The sequence below is a fragment of the Hesperophylax consimilis genome, chromosome 12 (genome assembly GCF_061612785.1).
Source record: "Hesperophylax consimilis isolate HC1 chromosome 12, BYU_Hcon_1.0, whole genome shotgun sequence".
Classification (NCBI taxonomy): Eukaryota; Metazoa; Arthropoda; class Insecta; order Trichoptera; family Limnephilidae; genus Hesperophylax; species Hesperophylax consimilis.
Window position 1 is genome coordinate 25971295 of NC_142847.1, and position 23752 is coordinate 25995046.

The 23752-nt window shown below is 39.1% G+C and overlaps 1 protein-coding gene across 1 annotated transcript in view; it reads right to left on the reverse strand.

The window, feature by feature from the left end:
• The window catches only part of Dnah3 (dynein heavy chain 3, axonemal), an 88842-nt gene that overhangs the window by 54279 nt on the left and 10811 nt on the right, over nt 1-23752 (reverse strand). Inside the window, exons 11-22 of the mRNA XM_089637977.1 lie at nt 23306-23498; nt 22196-22422; nt 17326-17503; nt 16159-16421; nt 14258-14459; nt 13981-14151; nt 12378-12525; nt 4502-4700; nt 3755-3923; nt 2002-2195; nt 1576-1704; nt 53-254 (exon numbers count right to left, since the gene is read on the reverse strand). Of these exons, the coding sequence (XP_089494103.1) occupies nt 53-254; nt 1576-1704; nt 2002-2195; nt 3755-3923; nt 4502-4700; nt 12378-12525; nt 13981-14151; nt 14258-14459; nt 16159-16421; nt 17326-17503; nt 22196-22422; nt 23306-23498 (2275 nt within the window). The remainder of the gene's footprint in view (nt 1-52; nt 255-1575; nt 1705-2001; nt 2196-3754; nt 3924-4501; nt 4701-12377; nt 12526-13980; nt 14152-14257; nt 14460-16158; nt 16422-17325; nt 17504-22195; nt 22423-23305; nt 23499-23752) is intronic.

Here is a 23752-nt window from a genome sequence, read left to right on the forward strand (position 1 = left end):
AAATAAAAATCGAAGGTCAAAGAAAAAACGAATTCTTTGTTTTTCCTCTCACCTGCATCAAGAACTTTGGTAGATTCACATCTATGATGGCTCTCAGTACTAATTGAGACTCGTTTCTATTTGGATAGTTCTTCTTCAGAGTTCCCGCTGCCACCAGCACAGACTTTACGGCTCTCATTCCGTAGTCATAGTGGTTCTGGGAAGAAAGTTGCTCGGAACACAGCTTGTAGGTTTGTACTATCTTCTCTGCCAATCTGAACAAATTAAAAGAACACCTTGACAGTAGAATTCAGCAGGAAACTTTAAAATATATACAGGCGTAACCTGGGTTACAAACACTTTACGACAAAACAATTCACAGGTGCGATTATTCATAAATAAAATTTGGTGACTGGGTATGTCATCAAAATGACAATTCAACACACCTCCAAAAAGTGATATAAAGTCATAAAAAGTGATGAAACAAAAATTAGGTTAAATAGGTTACATAAGTAACTACTAAACCTAGTTTTTGTTTCATCACTTTTACTGACTATCACTTTTTAAAGGTGTGTTGAATTTTCATTTTGATGAAATATCAGGGAACCAGAGGCCGGCAAATCATTCAACAGCCGAGCTGTTGAACTCAAAAACGAGTCGCAGAAGCGACCCATTCTCATGTGACAAATGTCAACCATGTATGCATATTGGGCGCACGTTTGGCGTGTTTCCCAACTATGCACCGTTGCCGAAGGGATCAATGACGCTAGTTCGTTGGAGCACAGTATGTCCTGTACAATACGCCCTGCCTACCATTTGCATTTTCACAATTTATTAGGAATCTATTTTATTATTATGAATTTATTATGAAACCCATGAAAATCATAGGAAAAATAAATAAGTGTATTTTTTAAATATAAATTGTTTCCCTGTCATGTGACTTTTAACATCTACCGTTACTGAGCAATAAATGTTTTATGATAATAACCAAATGGAAAAACCTAATCACATTTCTGTACTCCTTATATTTTGTTCCTAGTGACAGATTCATGTTTTGATGTTTAATTTATTTTATTAAATTCCGAGTGGAGACCCGTGAAAATCAATTTTGATATGGCAAATAAAATAATTTTCTATTAAAAAATAATATTATTGGTTCCATGATATTTCATCAAAATGACAATAAAACACATCTTTAAAAAGTGGTATAGAGTCATTAAAAGTGATGAAATAAAAACTAGGTTAAATAGTTATCTATGTAACCTATTTAACCTAGTTTTTGTTTCATCACTTTTCATGACTTTATATCACTTTTTGTAGACTGTCATCGGTCACCAATATTATTATGTATAGGTAAGTACCTACTTTATCGCTTTTCTGAATTTTTCACACAATTTTGAAAATTACACTTATTCAAAGCAGATGCGAGTTCTAGAGTTCATTGAACTGGGGGTACAGACACACAACCGAAATTAGTATTTAAAAAAACTATGATCAATTATTATGATACATAGAGATTGTATACTTATGCTCATTGTGAAAAAAATAATTAACTAATGTAAAAGGTGAATAACATCGATAAATAGACAATCTTACGGTCCGGCATTCACAAATCCGTTTGAATAGAGGGTGATTTCTCCAATCATGGCGTAATCTGGAACCATCATGGCCACAGTTCTGAACAACACTTTCAGGTTATCTGGCAACTCTTGTCGGCCAGCATATCTGAAACGTAGGAATAAAGTTTAATAAATAACTAAGGCATATATTTATTGTAACGTTTTACAGGCGTTTTGCCTTCCCAAGGCAAAACGCAAGCCTTTTATAGACGAACAATAAATATTTTAAGAATTTAATTTCCAGACACAATATGGATTTTTATCAAACCTGCCACGAACTTTACCGAATGACTAAGATCAGTGAAGATGTGGTTCTCATGAACTACAATAAAGTAGAGTTATCTGTGAGGTTGTTTCCTGAATGAGTTCCGAATACATATTAATACCAGGAGAACATAAATACCCAGGATTCATGGTGATGAAGCAAGTACAGGTGGGGTTGAGTGAGATCTCGGTGCCCTCAAATACAAAGCGCTTGACCTTGCGCATGACGGCCAGCTGGATGCTGAGGATCTGCTGCGCCACCACGGATAGCACCTCCAGTTCGATTCGGTTGAACTCGTCGAAGCAAGCCCACGCGCCCGACTGTGCCAGCCCCTGGAAAAACATTATTTATAACTATCTTGATATTGATCGCATTAAAATAATGTCGAATTGTAATATCAATAAGTATGTAAATAAGTGAAGAAAGTTTAGGTTTGCGTGTTTTAAGCTCCATCACACCTGATGACGCATCACATTTGATGACCGTCACATTTGAAGACTGCCACATTTAATGACCATAACATTTGATGACCGTCACATTTGAAGACTGCCACATTTAATGACCATAACATTTGATGACCGTCACATTTGAAGACTGCCACATTTAATGACCATAACATTTGATGACCGTCACATTTGAAGACTGCCACATTCAATGACCATTATATTTCATGACCATCACATTTGAAGACTGCCACATTCAATGACCATTATATTTCATGACCATCACATTTGATGAACATCACATTTGACGACTGTCATATTTGAAGACTGCCACATTTGATGACAACAACATTTGATGACCATCACATTTGATGACCATTAAATTTGATGGCAATCACATTTGATGGCAATCATATTTGATGGCAATCATATTTGATGGCAATCACATTTGATGGCTTCCGTGGCTCCGAGGGGTAAGGCTTTCGATTAGCAAGCTAGAAGACGCGGGTTCAAATCCCGGCGTGCGCAAGTAAATTTAAATTGCGTTATTTCACAAATTACTCATTTAAAATAATATATGGCATATTTGCGGCACGTTCCAGAGTGGAAGATACCCTCAGTATCGCCCTGAAGTAAGAACATAATTAAGAATCGAAACTTGCTTAAAATGGCTTTTGGTGACCAGATCTGAATAGCCAGGTATTTACCCATCTTCCTCTTCCCCATCTTCCTCTTCCCCATCTCCTTCCCTTCCCCATTATCTTCAGCCCCACTACATATCCCAATTGGGGATGCCATAGTCTCACTGGCTCCAGACGGTTGGGAGCAGTTGGGACTCTTTTTTTTTTTAAATTGACGTCCGTCACATTTGATGTCCATTATATTTGATGTCCATTACATTTGATGTCCATTACATTTGATGTCCATAACATTTGATGTCCATTACATTTGATGTCCATTACATTTGATGTCCATAACATTTGATGTCCATAACATTTGATGTCCATTACATTTGATGTCCATTACATTTGATGTCCATTACATTTGATGTCCATAACATTTGATGTCCATTACATTTGATGTCCATTACATTTGATGTCCATTACATTTGATGTCCATTACATTTGATGTCCATTATATTTGATGTCCATTACATTTGATGTCCATTACATTTGATGTCCATTACATTTGATGTCCATTACATTTGATGTCCATTACATTTGATGTCCATTACATTTGATGATCGTCACATTTAAATATCATCACATTTGTTGGCATCATCACATCGATGATCAGCTTCATTTAGGTTTTTTGATATTTAAACGTCATACTGATCATTTATACGCCAAAAATACAAAAAGGTGCTGACCGTCAACGTAACGGTCATCAGTCCCAGTTTACTGAGTTGTTCATGCTGTAACTATTATAGTTTGCTATAATAAACAAACCTTGAAGAATTTTCCGAGTGCCTTGTAATCAAGTCCGTCGGAGCAGTTGAACACCACACACTTCTTGGCCACAGCCTTGGCGAGGTCCTTGCAGGTCTCGGTCTTACCGGTCCCAGCGGGGCCCTCGGGGGCTCCTCCAAGGTTCAGTTTAAAGGCCCCCATCAGAGTTCTGGAAGATAGTACTTATTCAGACAAAGGAAAAACATGTAAAGTCGTAACATGTTAACTTATAACCGAAAACAGAAAATGGTCTGAGTCGAGAGATTTAGATAGATCGATTCAGAAACAAAATCATATGGAATGGTGCCAAATGAAAGTATTTTTGTATTATGTTTACATAGATAACGATATTTACTGTATGGAGAATACAAAATAATATGTAAGATAAGTAAAAAGATGTTTAATATTTATATCATTTTTCGGCAATACCATGTAAGTGACACAATAGAACGAAAGAGAGAAAAAACACAATATTGATAAATTATTTTTTTGGCATTCTATGAAGCTGGAGAAAATGATTACGAATCGAACAGCACCAAAACATGCACTTTAAACCACAGAGTACTTGCTAAAAGTAAAATGTACATCTTCAGATTCAGACTCCACGCTCCATTTAATGTAGTTGCTTCTCGCACAATTTTTTTGTAAAATCCTTGTAACTTGTTCGCACTTGTCGAGCCCACGTGTCGCATGCCTCTATTCAACATGGCATCATACCCGAGTAACATAAGATACATAATTCTTTACCGGAAGCATCTGTCTGTTAGTGGGGTGGCGACCAGTCTTCCGATGCTTCCCAAGTATTCAAATCCGTACGCCACCTCTGTGGTGATCATGGAGCATGCGATGGCGTTGTCTCGCCAGTAATACCGCAGCTGGGATATCCATGTGAAGTCCAGGACACTCGAGATTTTACGCTCTTCTATTATTCGTACAATGTCACGACCTGAAAAAGCGGAACAATAAATACAATTGTAAAAACCATTTCACTTTTGGGTGATTCGATACTTTTATATAGTCTTCATATTAGATTAAAAATAGTTACTGGAAGATTTTATTAACTTTATTAACTTTATTAACCCATCAGGCTAATTTTTTCAGCTCACATCGGTCTCATAGAAATCGTTGTATCTCCCTTACTGTTGTGGTGAGAAATATGATCTAAACGGTGTTAGAAAGAGAAAACACAACGCTTTATATTCAAATCTAGAAGTTAACCATAGAATAATAAATTTGCACCTCAATGACACCAAAGTTTCCGACCACAATTTGAGAAAAATTTATGAAACTTTTTTTACGAAACAATAAAAGAGTGAGGTGACAATAATGTTTATAATACATTTGTCTATTAAAATAGATGTGTGCTCTTCTTTTTTACCACTAATTTTAGTTAAAAAACACGTAAGGTGAGCCATTTTTAAAACATTTTTATGTTAGCATTCAAAAAACGAAAAAATTATATATTTATTTCGGAAATTTAAAGCGGAAATATTTTGACCTTCTGACAGAATATGCCCGAGGACTGAGGGTGTTAAATTCAGTGGGTTAAAATAAAACATAAGCAGGGGTGATGGGTACAGATAGACCCAGCTAAAAAACAAAAGTGCTATTCATGTAATTTTTATACATATTTTAAATTTTAAATATGATCTTGTGCATTTCCTAACATATCCTATATGTTTTACGTTTCCTGTACGGAATAGCAAAGTTTTAAAAAATAACATAATATTCCAACAATAATAATAGAAATTAATTAATTAATTGCATTAGAGCAAGCGAGACACAGTTTCGACGACTGCACAAATTTAATTGGTGATTGTGAGCGTCTTAGTTCGTTTTCATACACAATTATACTAATAACTAACTTGAACCTTGTACGATTATATTCATTTTTACGTCAAATTGTAGTTAAACATTTGATAAATGATGAGACTAAAGGAAATTAGCTTCAAAGAAATATCTATGGCGTAATCATCATTTTCGCAAAGACTGGGTAATTCCTGAGCCAACACCTTTTCATCGTTAATTGCTGTTCAGATTCTTTTAGATTTTGATATAAGTAGATTTTAACACTCTTGTGTCAAAACGATTTAAAAATATGCAACAAATAATATGGATATTTCAAAACATTTTAGTTTATCATATAAATGACAATGCAAGCTAAAAATAATTGCGAAGACCTAGAAAATTTGAACATTAAACATTGCTTCAAATTGAGGGTTTTAAATTTTTTTAGATTCGGATGATTTGTAAAGCTTGAATTATATGGCACCTACATATCAAAACATTTCATCATAAAAACTTACAAATATTGTTAATTTAGATTAGGTTGTGAGGTTTGATAGGTCAGGTTACATTAACAGTAAACATGTTGCAGTATTACCGTGGACATCAATGACGATGAGTGCCTCCACAGTGCACCTGTTGCCCGGGTCCAGGTGTCCCTGCACGAGGTACACAATATCGTTGATCTGCTCCGTGCACTTGGCCAGATACAGATAGATGGAAACTTACAAATATCGTCAAGTTAGGTTAGGTTGTGAGGTTTGATAGGTCAGGTTACATTAACAGTAAACATGTTGCAGTATTACCGTGGACATCAATGACGATGAGTGCCTCCACAGTGCACCTGTTGCCCGGGTCCAGGTGTCCCTGCACGAGGTACACAATATCGTTGATCTGCTCCGTGCACTTGGCCAGATACAGATAGATGGAAACTTACAAATATCGTCAAGTTAGGTTAGGTTGTGAGGTTTGATAGGTCAGGTTACATTAACAGTAAACATGTTGCAGTATTACCGTGGACATCAATGACGATGAGTGCCTCCACAGTGCACCTGTTGCCCGGGTCCAGGTGTCCCTGCACGAGGTACACAATATCGTTGATCTGCTCCGTGCACTTGGCCAGATACAGATAGATGGAAACTTACAAATATCGTCAAGTTAGGTTAGGTTGTGAGGTTTGATAGGTCAGGTTACATTAACAGTAAACATGTTGCAGTATTACCGTGGACATCAATGACGATGAGTGCCTCCACAGTGCACCTGTTGCCCGGGTCCAGGTGTCCCTGCACGAGGTACACAATATCGTTGATCTGCTCCGTGCACTTGGCCAGATACAGATAGATGGAAACTTACAAATATCGTCAAGTTAGGTTAGGTTGTGAGGTTTGATAGGTCAGGTTACATTAACAGTAAACATGTTGCAGTATTACCGTGGACATCAATGACGATGAGTGCCTCCACAGTGCACCTGTTGCCCGGGTCCAGGTCTCCCTGCACGAGGTACACAATATCGTTGATCTGCTCCGTGCACTTGGCCAGATACAGATAGATGGAAACTTACAAATATCGTCAAGTTAGGTTAGGTTGTGAGGTTTGATAGGTCAGGTTACATTAACAGTAAACATGTTGCAGTATTACCGTGGACATCAATGACGATGAGTGCCTCCACAGTGCACCTGTTGCCCGGGTCCAGGTGTCCCTGCACGAGGTACACAATATCGTTGATCTGCTCCGTGCACTTGGCCAGATACAGATAGATGGAAACTTACAAATATCGTCAAGTTAGGTTAGGTTGTGAGGTTTGATAGGTCAGGTTACATTAACAGTAAACATGTTGCAGTATTACCGTGGACATCAATGACGATGAGTGCCTCCACAGTGCACCTGTTGCCCGGGTCCAGGTGTCCCTGCACGAGGTACACAATATCGTTGATCTGCTCCGTGCACTTGGCCAGATACAGATAGATGGAAACTTACAAATATCGTCAAGTTAGGTTAGGTTGTGAGGTTTGATAGGTCAGGTTACATTAACAGTAAACATGTTGCAGTATTACCGTGGACATCAATGACGATGAGTGCCTCCACAGTGCACCTGTTGCCCGGGTCCAGGTGTCCCTGCACGAGGTACACAATATCGTTGATCTGCTCCGTGCACTTGGCCAGATACAGATAGATGGAAACTTACAAATATCGTCAAGTTAGGTTAGGTTGTGAGGTTTGATAGGTCAGGTTACATTAACAGTAAACATGTTGCAGTATTACCGTGGACATCAATGACGATGAGTGCCTCCACAGTGCACCTGTTGCCCGGGTCCAGGTGTCCCTGCACGAGGTACACAATATCGTTGATCTGCTCCGTGCACTTGGCCAGATACAGATAGATGGAAACTTACAAATATCGTCAAGTTAGGTTAGGTTGTGAGGTTTGATAGGTCAGGTTACATTAACAGTAAACATGTTGCAGTATTACCGTGAACATCAATGACGATGAGTGCCTCCACAGTGCACCTGTTGCCCGGGTCCAGGTGTCCCTGCACGAGGTACACAATATCGTTGATCTGCTCCGTGCACTTGGCCAGATACAGATAGATGGAAACTTACAAATATCGTCAAGTTAGGTTAGGTTGTGAGGTTTGATAGGTCAGGTTACATTAACAGTAAACATGTTGCAGTATTACCGTGGACATCAATGACGATGAGTGCCTCCACAGTGCACCTGTTGCCCGGGTCCAGGTCTCCCTGCACGAGGTACACAATATCGTTGATCTGCTCCGTGCACTTGGCCAGATACAGATAGATGGAAACTTACAAATATCGTCAAGTTAGGTTAGGTTGTGAGGTTTGATAGGTCAGGTTACATTAACAGTAAACATGTTGCAGTATTACCGTGGACATCAATGACGATGAGTGCCTCCACAGTGCACCTGTTGCCCGGGTCCAGGTGTCCCTGCACGAGGTACACAATATCGTTGATCTGCTCCGTGCACTTGGCCAGATACAGATAGATGGAAACTTACAAATATCGTCAAGTTAGGTTAGGTTGTGAGGTTTGATAGGTCAGGTTACATTAACAGTAAACATGTTGCAGTATTACCGTGGACATCAATGACGATGAGTGCCTCCACAGTGCACCTGTTGCCCGGGTCCAGGTCTCCCTGCACGAGGTACACAATATCGTTGATCTGCTCCGTGCACTTGGCCAGATACAGATAGATGGAAACTTACAAATATCGTCAAGTTAGGTTAGGTTGTGAGGTTTGATAGGTCAGGTTACATTAACAGTAAACATGTTGCAGTATTACCGTGGACATCAATGACGATGAGTGCCTCCACAGTGCACCTGTTGCCCGGGTCCAGGTGTCCCTGCACGAGGTACACAATATCGTTGATCTGCTCCGTGCACTTGGCCAGATACAGATAGATGGAAACTTACAAATATCGTCAAGTTAGGTTAGGTTGTGAGGTTTGATAGGTCAGGTTACATTAACAGTAAACATGTTGCAGTATTACCGTGGACATCAATGACGATGAGTGCCTCCACAGTGCACCTGTTGCCCGGGTCCAGGTGTCCCTGCACGAGGTACACAATATCGTTGATCTGCTCCGTGCACTTGGCCAGATACAGATAGATGGAAACTTACAAATATCGTCAAGTTAGGTTAGGTTGTGAGGTTTGATAGGTCAGGTTACATTAACAGTAAACATGTTGCAGTATTACCGTGGACATCAATGACGATGAGTGCCTCCACAGTGCACCTGTTGCCCGGGTCCAGGTCTCCCTGCACGAGGTACACAATATCGTTGATCTGCTCCGTGCACTTGGCCAGATACAGATAGATGGAAACTTACAAATATCGTCAAGTTAGGTTAGGTTGTGAGGTTTGATAGGTCAGGTTACATTAACAGTAAACATGTTGCAGTATTACCGTGGACATCAATGACGATGAGTGCCTCCACAGTGCACCTGTTGCCCGGGTCCAGGTGTCCCTGCACGAGGTACACAATATCGTTGATCTGCTCCGTGCACTTGGCCAGATACAGATAGATGGAAACTTACAAATATCGTCAAGTTAGGTTAGGTTGTGAGGTTTGATAGGTCAGGTTACATTAACAGTAAACATGTTGCAGTATTACCGTGGACATCAATGACGATGAGTGCCTCCACAGTGCACCTGTTGCCCGGGTCCAGGTGTCCCTGCACGAGGTACACAATATCGTTGATCTGCTCCGTGCACTTGGCCAGATACAGATAGATGGAAACTTACAAATATCGTCAAGTTAGGTTAGGTTGTGAGGTTTGATAGGTCAGGTTACATTAACAGTAAACATGTTGCAGTATTACCGTGGACATCAATGACGATGAGTGCCTCCACAGTGCACCTGTTGCCCGGGTCCAGGTCTCCCTGCACGAGGTACACAATATCGTTGATCTGCTCCGTGCACTTGGCCAGATACAGATAGATGGAAACTTACAAATATCGTCAAGTTAGGTTAGGTTGTGAGGTTTGATAGGTCAGGTTACATTAACAGTAAACATGTTGCAGTATTACCGTGGACATCAATGACGATGAGTGCCTCCACAGTGCACCTGTTGCCCGGGTCCAGGTCTCCCTGCACGAGGTACACAATATCGTTGATCTGCTCCGTGCACTTGGCCAGATACAGATAGATGGAAACTTACAAATATCGTCAAGTTAGGTTAGGTTGTGAGGTTTGATAGGTCAGGTTACATTAACAGTAAACATGTTGCAGTATTACCGTGGACATCAATGACGATGAGTGCCTCCACAGTGCACCTGTTGCCCGGGTCCAGGTGTCCCTGCACGAGGTACACAATATCGTTGATCTGCTCCGTGCACTTGGCCAGATACAGATAGATGGAAACTTACAAATATCGTCAAGTTAGGTTAGGTTGTGAGGTTTGATAGGTCAGGTTACATTAACAGTAAACATGTTGCAGTATTACCGTGGACATCAATGACGATGAGTGCCTCCACAGTGCACCTGTTGCCCGGGTCCAGGTCTCCCTGCACGAGGTACACAATATCGTTGATCTGCTCCGTGCACTTGGCCAGATACAGATAGATGGAAACTTACAAATATCGTCAAGTTAGGTTAGGTTGTGAGGTTTGATAGGTCAGGTTACATTAACAGTAAACATGTTGCAGTATTACCGTGGACATCAATGACGATGAGTGCCTCCACAGTGCACCTGTTGCCCGGGTCCAGGTGTCCCTGCACGAGGTACACAATATCGTTGATCTGCTCCGTGCACTTGGCCAGATACAGATAGATGGAAACTTACAAATATCGTCAAGTTAGGTTAGGTTGTGAGGTTTGATAGGTCAGGTTACATTAACAGTAAGCATGTTGCAGTATTACCGTGGACATCAATGACGATGAGTGCCTCCACAGTGCACCTGTTGCCCGGGTCCAGGTGTCCCTGCACGAGGTACACAATATCGTTGATCTGCTCCGTGCACTTGGCCAGATACAGATAGATGGAAACTTACAAATATCGTCAAGTTAGGTTAGGTTGTGAGGTTTGATAGGTCAGGTTACATTAACAGTAAGCATGTTGCAGTATTACCGTGGACATCAATGACGATGAGTGCCTCCACAGTGCACCTGTTGCCCGGGTCCAGGTCTCCCTGCACGAGGTACACAATATCGTTGATCTGCTCCGTGCACTTGGCCAGATACAGATAGATGGAAACTTACAAATATCGTCAAGTTAGGTTAGGTTGTGAGGTTTGATAGGTCAGGTTACATTAACAGTAAACATGTTGCAGTATTACCGTGGACATCAATGACGATGAGTGCCTCCACAGTGCACCTGTTGCCCGGGTCCAGGTGTCCCTGCACGAGGTACACAATATCGTTGATCTGCTCCGTGCACTTGGCCAGATACAGATAGATGGAAACTTACAAATATCGTCAAGTTAGGTTAGGTTGTGAGGTTTGATAGGTCAGGTTACATTAACAGTAAGCATGTTGCAGTATTACCGTGGACATCAATGACGATGAGTGCCTCCACAGTGCACCTGTTGCCCGGGTCCAGGTCTCCCTGCACGAGGTACACAATATCGTTGATCTGCTCCGTGCACTTGGCCAGATACAGATAGATGGAAACTTACAAATATCGTCAAGTTAGGTTAGGTTGTGAGGTTTGATAGGTCAGGTTACATTAACAGTAAACATGTTGCAGTATTACCGTGGACATCAATGACGATGAGTGCCTCCACAGTGCACCTGTTGCCCGGGTCCAGGTGTCCCTGCACGAGGTACACAATATCGTTGATCTGCTCCGTGCACTTGGCCAGATACAGATAGATGGAAACTTACAAATATCGTCAAGTTAGGTTAGGTTGTGAGGTTTGATAGGTCAGGTTACATTAACAGTAAACATGTTGCAGTATTACCGTGGACATCAATGACGATGAGTGCCTCCACAGTGCACCTGTTGCCCGGGTCCAGGTCTCCCTGCACGAGGTACACAATATCGTTGATCTGCTCCGTGCACTTGGCCAGATACAGATAGATGGAAACTTACAAATATCGTCAAGTTAGGTTAGGTTGTGAGGTTTGATAGGTCAGGTTACATTAACAGTAAACATGTTGCAGTATTACCGTGGACATCAATGACGATGAGTGCCTCCACAGTGCACCTGTTGCCCGGGTCCAGGTGTCCCTGCACGAGGTACACAATATCGTTGATCTGCTCCGTGCACTTGGCCAGATACAGATAGATGGAAACTTACAAATATCGTCAAGTTAGGTTAGGTTGTGAGGTTTGATAGGTCAGGTTACATTAACAGTAAACATGTTGCAGTATTACCGTGGACATCAATGACGATGAGTGCCTCCACAGTGCACCTGTTGCCCGGGTCCAGGTCTCCCTGCACGAGGTACACAATATCGTTGATCTGCTCCGTGCACTTGGCCAGATACTTGTCCACCTTCTTGTTCTCTATAGCCTCGGTGACCTACTCAAAAATCATGTAGCAACAATAAAATTTACACTACATATCTATTATATATTGTTTCCTTAAATTACAGGGTGAATAGAAATTAAAAAAGGTAATTAAATTTTTAAAAAAATTATTAAGTTAGTAAATTTATTTAAAAAAATTTAAATTGAATTAAATAAACTTTAAACAATTTTAATCATATATTTAAAAAAAAATAATTTACAAAATAAATTAGAAAACTGCAACTAGCCAAATGATAGCAGTAAAAACAGAACAATGTGTTGCAAAGAACTAGTATCATTGGTCCATTTGGCACTGGTGGATGGTTGAGAATTGCCGCCAATTTTTTTCTCTGAGTTACATCATGGGCATCTTCAAGATATAATATATCTTTAAAAAGACCATCCACACAGCACCCCAAAGATGACATCAAATTCTTAACTGAAATTTTGGATACATACTCAGAAACTACTACTAATGGGAAATACATACACAAACATTCACAAAAAACTGATCACAGCCTGGATCAAAAAACAAGATATCCATTTTATACAAAACATTATAACACCAAACCAAACATAATCATGGATGAATGTGTATGTATGTATGTATACATGTGTTTACTTATATGTGTGTATGCATGCATATATGTGTATTTATCTATGTATGTGTATACATGGGTGTATGTATATATGTGCATATAAATAAATGTTTTTTTCCTTTTTCTTATAACAATGTAAAATAACCATTAAAAAAAATAAATTTAAAATCCCAACTTACACTTATATAAGAAAATTTAACCAATACACATAAATATATGTACCATTTAATCATAACCACGTAAACACCTCAGCACAGGTTCTCCCAGTGAGGTGTTCACGAAACATATAACATTACCCACCACAGTGTCACCTACTCAAACCTACCTCACACCCAGCATAAAAAAAAAAAAAAAAACACCATATTTACAACAGTTCAATTTATGTATTATATACAAATGTAAATATTTGGTAGACACTGTAATGTATGTATAGAAATAAATAAATAAATTATGGTCTGAAGTTGAATCAATGACAAAATCTGCAGAAAATAGCATTTTGAAAGTCTTATCATTCTTACGGGCCTAATGTTAGAATTGGGTTTGAACTTTTATAGCCGTTTCCTCAAGAACTACATAGCCGAATGGACTGAAATTTTGGATGTGTACTCAGAATTATGGTCTGAAGTTGAATCAATGACAAAATATGCAGAAATAGCATTTTGTGGAAATATCATCATTATTACGGGCTTAAATTTAAGACTTGGGTTCAGGCACATCTATCATCCACCTTTCTCAGATAGACGAAACTCGATTAAAGATAGAAAATAGTGTGCACAATAAACTTATGGTTAATACTATAAAATCAAAAAATTACGATACATTTATGATTGTTAGGTGGGTAAGACATAATAATACTAATGAATAATGACCTCTGTAGTAAAATGTATGCAGTTTGCAGCCTGGACAACTTGGCCCACCCACGAGATGACCCAGTCCCGCCTCTTGGCGGAGAAGTAGGCGTTAATGCACATCAGGGTGATGCTCTTCAGACTCTGGATCATCAACTCCTCGAGCTGCAGCAGCCAGCGCTCCACCATACCCTGCATGTGTCATACATCACCATAAATAACAGAATACATCACCATATATCATGATATTACATTTAAATACTTAGGCAGGGATTTCAACCTCTGTCATATTGTTTACCTTGGCTTCGGCAGGGTTGATTTTATCGTCGAGAGGAACGATTTCATTATCGCACGAAATTACGCCAGTTATATCTTCATTTTCATCAAATACCAGTGAGTATATTCCCTCAAAGCACTTTTTGAGATGGGGCTGGACTCGCATGGGATCCTTTGTCTCGGAGAGAATCTCAAGAAGCTCATCGTTGGACAGGAAAAAGAACCTGGAAACGAGGAAATGTGATTGATTTAATGAACCAATAATCATCAGAAAATAAAACAACATTTAAAATAGACCAAGAAAAGGTAGGACAGTTGACTTGATTAGAAAGAACTTGTAATAACTTATTCAACCAATTCAACTAAAGAAACACAAACATCATCGAGCCTTACAATATTTGAAAGTTCACTACACAATCTTAAAACCTGAAATTGTTGCTTTTGCAATAATAACGGGCTTAGCTTGTAGGGGATTGAACCCACAATTCCTCGGTGCAAACCAGAAACTTCGAGCTACTCTGCTACAATTTCAAGAGTACTTTTGAAAAATTGCACAAAAACCCAAATCAAACAATTCGATCTACTGCCTGCATCGAAATAACTGATCTCATAAAGTTACATAAAAGTTCTCACAAAATTATATAATACCCAGAACAAAAAAATTGAACATAATATCAAAATATGGCTAAGTAAACATGAAGATCACGAAATCAATAAACATTTATGAAATCCACAAATATGAAGATGAGGAAATCAACAAACATTGATGAAGTCTACAAACATGAAGATGAGGAAATCATAAAAAGTTATGATTTGATACCAAAACAACCGCTAGATTTAATACCAAACAGTCCACCTCAGAACACAAATTCCTTGTGAGGAGGACTGTGAATATACTATTATTTATTTAATTATTAATACTTATATTACTAGCTGACGTGTACCCAGCGTTGCTGGGGGTTATCCTTACGAGATAGACATATACCGTCACGGACTTTTTTGTAGGCCTTTTTATGATATATAATTCCATAGTACATTATATTGATGTATCTCGTAAGGTTTAGCCAGTGTTAGGAATGTAAGCGCCCGAAAATATTTTGTTTACGACTTTATTACAAAACATCGACTTTTCTCTAGTTTCTATAAATATAATTTAGATGTATTATATATATGAACCTTCCGGAAGAAATCCTCTAAATTATAGTGAAAACTCCATCATAATCCGTTGAGTAGTTTTGAAGAACTAAGTGCACCAAACAGACAGACGCGAATAGCGACTTTATTTTATACTATTGCATCATATTTTGGGAGGTCATTGACCAAAAGAACTCCATAGACAAGCCGCCACTGGTTAATACCAAAACTACCACCTAAAGTCCGCCTTGGAAGAGGAATCCATAGTGAGGAGGACAGTGAATATACTTTTATTTATTTAATTAGTGTGGGCGTAGTGGGCTTTTATATGAAATTTATGTAAATTATTAATATTTATATATGAAATTATATTATGCATCTTTAATAGTCGTCAATAAAAAAGTAATTCTCTGGTCTAAGGACAAATTATAAAGAGGTTTAGGTTCACAGAGGCCTATCCAAAGATATTAGAAGAACGAGATGTGCTATGCGCAGTTCGTACTGAGTGGAATTGTTTTGCCGAGTGTCGCCGGTTTTGTTCACCAATACTACTGCACACCTTCGCTTGCGCTAAGGTATCCGCACTAATACATAGAACAGATTTCTGTGCGTACACGTCCCGATACCGTTCAAAGTACCCTAATTAGGTAGTACTCCGGCTACGGTCCGGCAGCCAACATAGCATATCTCGTTCTTCTAATATCTTTGGGCCTATCTCTGCCTATTTTGCATTACAAGATAGGCTCCTGTAATTTGAACCCACTATATATGGATATATGGAAATTTTACCTTGGAAAGAAGAGTCTCTTCTTTTCCAAATAGTCATTCAATCCTTTCTGGATGTCTGACAGGAAAGCATTGGAAGATCTCAGAATGTTAAGCAGACCGGGGTAGTTGGTGGCCTCAATAACATCGGGGTTCTTGAAGGTGGCGGCCATGATGGCTCGCCACAGCTTGTCCACATCCTTAAAGTTCCTGGCCTCAGTCGGCATTTGGCGCATGATGTCCTCCGAGGAGAAGATGGGCTCTAGGTACATCCATACTCCTTGGACCTAAATAAGAAAACAGGTGATTCTTTTTGATCAGAACATAATACATATTCACTTCAATGAAAACAATATTCAGTAAAATCAAATATTATATGAATTAACTTCTTGATCACCAACGCTACATTTTTGTCGAGTGCCAGCTGATTCTATTTTAGTAATAACTTATTTGTTTCATGCAAAATGATTTTTATGTGCATATTTTTTTTAATGTGAATACTGCACAAGAGTTGTAACTTCTCCCAACAATCTGGAGCCAATCTGGATTCAGATCTGAATAGCAAGGTACTTTCCCACCTTTCTCTTCCCCATATCCTTCCCCTCCCCATTATCTTTAGCCTTACAACATACCCCAATTAGGATGTCATAGTGTCACTGGCTCCAAAGGGTTGTTAGCAGTTGGGATTCTTGATTGGTATTCACATAAAAAAATTGTCCCTATCTCTCATAAACGTCAAATGTGATAAAAGATAGGTTACGATGGAGATCGCAGCATACTGAAAATTTTTCACTTTAACCCTTTCTCTACAGGAAAGTATTTGGTGTGAATGTACCGGCAGGCTGCGAATTAAAATCGTCATATAAAACAGCGTGTTAACGCGCTATTTTTATACAGTCGTTAACGTCAACGGCTACCTAGAGTGCGTATAAACGCTTAAGGCATACAACCGGTTAATAAATATTTTTCAACAATGAAGAAATTAATTATCAACACATAAAAAATATCAGTGATTCCCAAAGTGGAGAATATCTCCCTTCTAGGGGCGTTGAAGAGGTCCTGGGGGACAGTGAAGGCCAGTAAGGGGGCGGAGAGGGCAGCAAGATGGCGTCAAAAAAGGTTTTCAAAAAACTATTTTTTCATGTTTATGCATTGTTAAAAGAATCACACAAGTATAAAATGTTCTTGTACCTGAATCCACTGGTCTAATATATCTTGCATGGAAATGAGTTTTTCTTCCCAGGCCTGCATCTCTGCCTCAAAAGGCTTCACGAAAGGAGACCCTCTCATGGTCTGCGACTTAAGTATATGGTCATCCAGCATCAGCTGGACATCGTCTACACTGGAAAGCACTCTGGTTCCAGTGTCTCTGTGAAATAATAAGAAATATCAGTAACACTTATAGTTTTTACATACTTAGTTGTGTAAGTGCTCAAATAATATAAAACGCAAACGTTGCAAGGAACAAGATGTTTCAGTCTGACAAATAATAGCAGAAAAAAAATGGGGTAATCAATTTAATAATATTAAGGAGAACGGCTGCACGGTCTTGTAGAAAACTTGAATTGAGGCCAAAATACTTAACCAAACTGAAAAATAATTTTTTTAATCAAGATGTATAGCAAATATGTAGTACGGATATATGCTACTTTATTTATTTGCGTTTGAAATTATAAAATATAGGCCATTAAAGAATCCAATTTTTCGTGAATTTAGTAAGAGCCAACTTTGGCAATTATTTGGGAGTTAATAATTATTATTAAAATAAAAAATATGCTCTATTTACTATAAGAATATGATGTTATATAAAACAAAAAATAAAAATGATTAAGAAAAGCATTTTTGTGGGCATAAATTAAAAACAAAAAAAACAATCGATTTACGTTGGAAAATAATTTTGTTATGTATATATAAATTTAAATTTCTAACCAAAAAACACCATCTGTACAGTGTTTTATTTTATTTTTCATTACATTAACACAGTATGTAGTTATACCACGATTATTTTTAAATAATTACAATTAACTCCAATAAATGCTAAATTGTCTCTAATATTATGCAAATTGAATTCTTTTATGGCCGATCCTAACTAATATTAGAAATGTGAATGTGTTTGCTTGTTTGTCTTACTTTCATGTCGCAATGGAGGGACTGATAGAAGTGATTTTTTGCATAGGGGTAGTTGGAGGACTGGGGCTCAAAGTTTGGTAGGGTCACGGAGACGCATTTTTTGCTGGGAAAAATGTGTCACTCATCAAATACCGTGTAACGCCACTGTTGCATTCCATCAGCAACACTACCAATAGTCCTACTCCTAGCGTCCACGAGTGGTCTCTTAAGCCCCGCGAGCCCTGGGCAATGTGGCCAACGGCAATACCATCAGCCATAGCAGATAGGAGAGGATGAATGGCGAATCTCCGGCGCCATAAAACCGGAACCCCCCAGCTAAGGGATGGAAACCCCTACAGAAAAACCCTGGCCCTCCTGGTAGGGGGTTGGGCGAGAGGCTAATAACCTCTCCCTGTAAAAGCAACGCTATTACGAATCCTAACACAGAGCCTCGGACAACAACTGAACTTAGGAAAATACCCGGCAAACGAAATAAGGACTTGAAAATAGCTACCTGGAACGCAAGGACGCTGTATAGAAGTGGAGCCCTAGGAGAGATCACTAGGGAGATGACGAAATATAAAATAGACATAATGGCGGTGCAAGAAACCAGATGGATAGGATCTGAGCCATTTGAGACAAGAACGCATACGATACTGCATAGTGGAAATGAAAGACATCATAAATTCGGAGTGGCCTTCATTGTGGACCGGAAAATGGGAAAATGCATATTAGACTTTAAACCCATTAATGAAAGAATGTGCAGCTTACGCATAAAAACGAAATTTTTCAATGTAACATTGATCAACGTACATGCTGAAACGGAAGATAAAGAGGACATAATGAAAGATACATACTATCAGAAACTCGAACAGGTCTACGACACATTACCATCGAACGACATTAAGATTGTAATTGGGGACTTTAACGCCAAGATAGGACAGGATCCTCTGCTCTAACACATTACAGGAATGAACAGTCTACACAAGCACGCTAATAATAACGGAACCCGAGTGATTGATTTCGCAGAATCAAGAAACCTAATAGTGGCCTCGACTCAATTCCCAAGAAAAGACATACACAAACGGACCTGGACGTCGCCAGATGGTAGACACCATAACCAAATTGATCATGTCCTGATAGAAAGAAGGGGGGCAACGAGCATCACAAACGTAAGGACGTATAGGGGTGCCAACTGTGATTCAGACCACTACATGGTGGTGGCCACCTATAGGAGCCGAATTGCAAACAACAGGACACGAAAATCACCAACTATTCCAAAAATCAATACGGAAGCTCTAAAAACACCAGAAGGCAAAGAGCAGTATCACAACGCCCTTTTAAATAGCCTACCAGATCAGATCACTGAGCAGAACTCCCAAGAATCACTCGAAAAAGATTGGAATGATATAAAAGAAGCAATTGTAAGAGCAGTGGAATCAAGTGTCGGAAACATGCCCAGACAGCCCAGGAACCCGTGGTTTGATGAAGAGTGTGAAAGAAAGATAGCTGATAAGAATATACTCAGAAAGAAGTACTTGAAAACGTCAACAAGAAACAAAAGACAGGCGTACGAACAAGCGAGAAAAGAAACGAGTAAGCTGATACGGGGAAAGAAAAGAAAATTCTTGAATGATATACTGCTAAAAATGGAACAGGACTTTGTCAATAATAATCCTAGAGAAGCATATAGGGGAGTAAACTTCTTCAAGAAGGGTTTCAAACCGAATACAACACTATGCAAAGACGCTGATGGATCAATTATATCAGATAAGGAACGAATAAAAACAGTGTGGAAAAACTACTTCTATAAACTTCTCAACCCTAATAGCGACCTGAGAAGTCACCCTACCAACATCCCTACTGAATCAAGTAATGAAGAATCAGCGAATCCACCAACAATGCAAGAAATAAATGCTGCACTAAAGAAACTTAAAAACAACAAATCACCTGGGAAAGACAACCTCCCGGCAGAGTTGTTCAAATATGGAAATGAGCATCTGAGAAATCTGCTACTCAATTTAATAACTAAAATATGGACACTGGAAAAAATCCCAGAGGAATGGCAAATAAGCATAATATGCCCAATTCACAAGAAAGGTGACAAATTAAAATGCGAAAATCATAGAGGAATATCACTTCTATGCACAGCATATAAAATCTACACCATGATACTGAAACAAAGAATTGATAAATATGCAGAAAACCTACTGGGAGAGTATCAGGCAGGCTTCCGCACCGGTAGATCCACAACAGACCAACTGTTCACCGTCAGACAGATCTTGGCAAAGTGTTGGGAATTTGACATAGACATACACCAACTATTCATTGATTTCAAGCAAGCATATGATAGCATAGATCGGGAGTGTCTATATGACATACTACTACAATTCCAGATTCCACCTAAATTGGTTAGGCTCATAAAAGCCACAATGTCAGACTCAAGATGTCAGGTCAAAATAGACGGAGAATTGTCGGAAGAATTTACAGTATCACAGGGACTTAAACAGGGGGACAGTCTGGCTCCCACTCTCTTCAACATTGTGCTCGAACATGTAATACGAAAAACACTAATAGACACTGGCTCCAATATTTGTTTCAAGAGCAGTCAAGTTGTCGGATATGCGGATGACATCAACATTGTCGGAAGATCAATTTCAGCCATTAAGGAGGTCTTCGACCCTTTAGAAACAGCGGCGCGGGAAGTAGGACTGCGAGTTAATGGTGACAAAACAAAAATGATGGTACAGAGCAGGAACCCCTCACACAGAAGAAGAAGTAGTGCACTATTTAAAGACAACTACTCATATGAAGTGGTCGATCAATTCACCTACCTGGGCTCCAGCCTGACAGAGAACAATGAGGATCCAGCAGAAATCAGAAGGAGAATCACAGCAGCCAACAAAACATACTTCTCTTTGCTGCCAGTGTTTAAGTCACGTAGTGTCCACAGAAAAACCAAAATAACCATATATAAGACCATTGTAAGAACTGTATTGGCATATGGATGTGAGGCGCTGACACTGACGGTAAAGATGGCTGAAATGCTGGATACTTTTGAAAGAAAGGTGCTGAGAAGAATATGTGGACCCGTGAAAGAGGGCGAACAGTGGCGTATCCGGCACAATATAGAATTGTACGATATATATAAGGCCCCTAGCATCTCTGCACACATGAGACTCCTCAGGCTGAGATGGGCTGGGCATGTACAGAGAATGCCGGATACACGCGTCCCAAAAAGAATTTTGACTGGTCACCTAGGTGGAAAGAGAAAAGTGGGAAGACCCAGACTGAGGTGGGAAGATGAGGTAAGAGGGGATGCAGCACAGCTTCTCCAGGTGACAAACTGGAAGTCAGCCGCTGAGGACAGGAGGAGTTGGAGGCGACTGTTGCAGGAGGCCAAAGCTCGATATGGGCTGTAGCGCCATCGAAGAAGAAGAAGAAGTTGGAGGACTAGGAAGTGACAAACGCTACTTTTCATCCCTGAAAAACTTTTAATTTCTGTGGAAAATTAATTTCTTCCCAATGCCGTGAAGCCACGAGTAAAAGCTAAAATATCATAATTTATCAAAAATAGCACATATCCGTACTAGATATTTGCTACGTCTTTTGAATAAAAAATAATTATTCAGTTTGGTTGGGTATTTTGTCCTCAAATACAAATTTTAATTTAGTACGAAAAATCAAATATAAACTTTGTAAGTGAGTTAAGTGTTTATTAAAAAAGTATTTTTTAAATGTACATAATATCAAAGAAGCTGGATACTGGATGTTAAATAATAATTAAAAACTATGTATGTGGAAGAAAAGTGCACTCTTTTTAAAATGTAAAGCAAGTATTTTTTTTAAATACACAAAAAATTGAGTTATTCAATTTTTCTTGTCAATTTTTTTTTCAAACTGGGATAACCTCGAATAAAAACAAAGCACAAAGTTTTGAATTATAACTGACCTGTACAAAACCACCTCAAACTTCATCCCGCCCCACTCCTCCTTCATCTTGGCGAGCGCCCGCTCCAAGGAGTACTCCTTGGAGGCTGCGGCGCTGATCTCCTCCAACTTCTCGATGTGCAGGTGCAGGCCCAATTCCACCATGTCTGCCAGGCTGGACTCAGGTGTCAGGATGATGGGCACCCCGATCAGCTCTGATATCTTGTCCCAGTGGCGCTGCTCCAGGCCCTACTCACAAATAATGTAATTATATGTACAGTCCATTTTACATTACAATGGCAACACCGATTTTAGAACAAAAATTATGCTAGATTAAAATGTAAGGTTATGATTGCCTCCCTAATTAACAGATTGTTATTGAACTAAGCTCATGACAGAAATAGCTCACGATAGCGATAGATAATGATATAAATAGCCCATGAAAGCAATAGCTCAATGTGTGAATAACTCATGGTAGTAATATCTCATTGTATCAATAACTAATGGTAGCTAAAGCTCGTTGCAGCAATGGCTCATGTTAGCAATGGCTTATGGTAGTAATAGCTCACGGTAGCAATAGCTCAATGTACCAATAGCTCATGATAACAATAGCTCATGATGGCAAATGGCTCATGAACCTGTTTTTATTATTATGTTTTGAAGTCTTATACTGGTGAAAATAAAAATAAAACGATCATAAGACATCCTGAAATGCTATGTGACATTATATATAAATATTACAAAGCTATGTGGGTGGTGGTGTGCTTTTGAATGGCATCTGGTGACCACTTGTCAGACACGAGGTATTAAAATAGTGCGGGAAAGGCCAACGCGAAATGGTATTTGAGAATTTTTCTCTCCAATAAAGGTTTTCAATGAGGTTAGGTACATACATAGGTTACGTACATGCACATAAATAAATAAAAAATAATATGTATAAGTTTTATTGGTAGGTAAAACTATCTTATTATATGTAGATATTATGATAATTGTCGGTGTACGGGATTGGCCGCCAGTAAAGTTTAAATGTGGCCACTCAATTAAGACTTTGGATTATATCTTATAAGTGTTAAAAAAAAATAAATATATAGTTAAAATATGTACCTATATTTCATTTTAACAAAAAACTTACTTTATTGCAAATAGCTTGCAACACCGGCACCAAAACTTTGAATTTATCAACTCTGGCCCGGACCATGTCAGCCACCCTCTTGGCTCCGGGGAACTCGTACAATTGTTTGGAGACTTTGTAGAGCATACGGAACATACCGTCTACTGCTTCTTTAATCTCGTCAGCCTCCAATCCTCTGAATGGTCCATAGTTCCTATACAAACAACATGTTATGTATTACATATGTAATACATATCATCATTATATTTCATCATTCATTGACTGGATGAAAAACCTCAGTATCCCACCATACCAAAGATGTTTGATTTTATTTAAGTTCTAGATACATCTCTCAGTAATCAATAGAATCTCTTGTCAATAGAATCAACATGGTCGAAAAACATCTCATACACAACCCCCCTGAAAGACAGACTGGAATCTCAAAGCCACGTAAAATCTGGTCAGCCA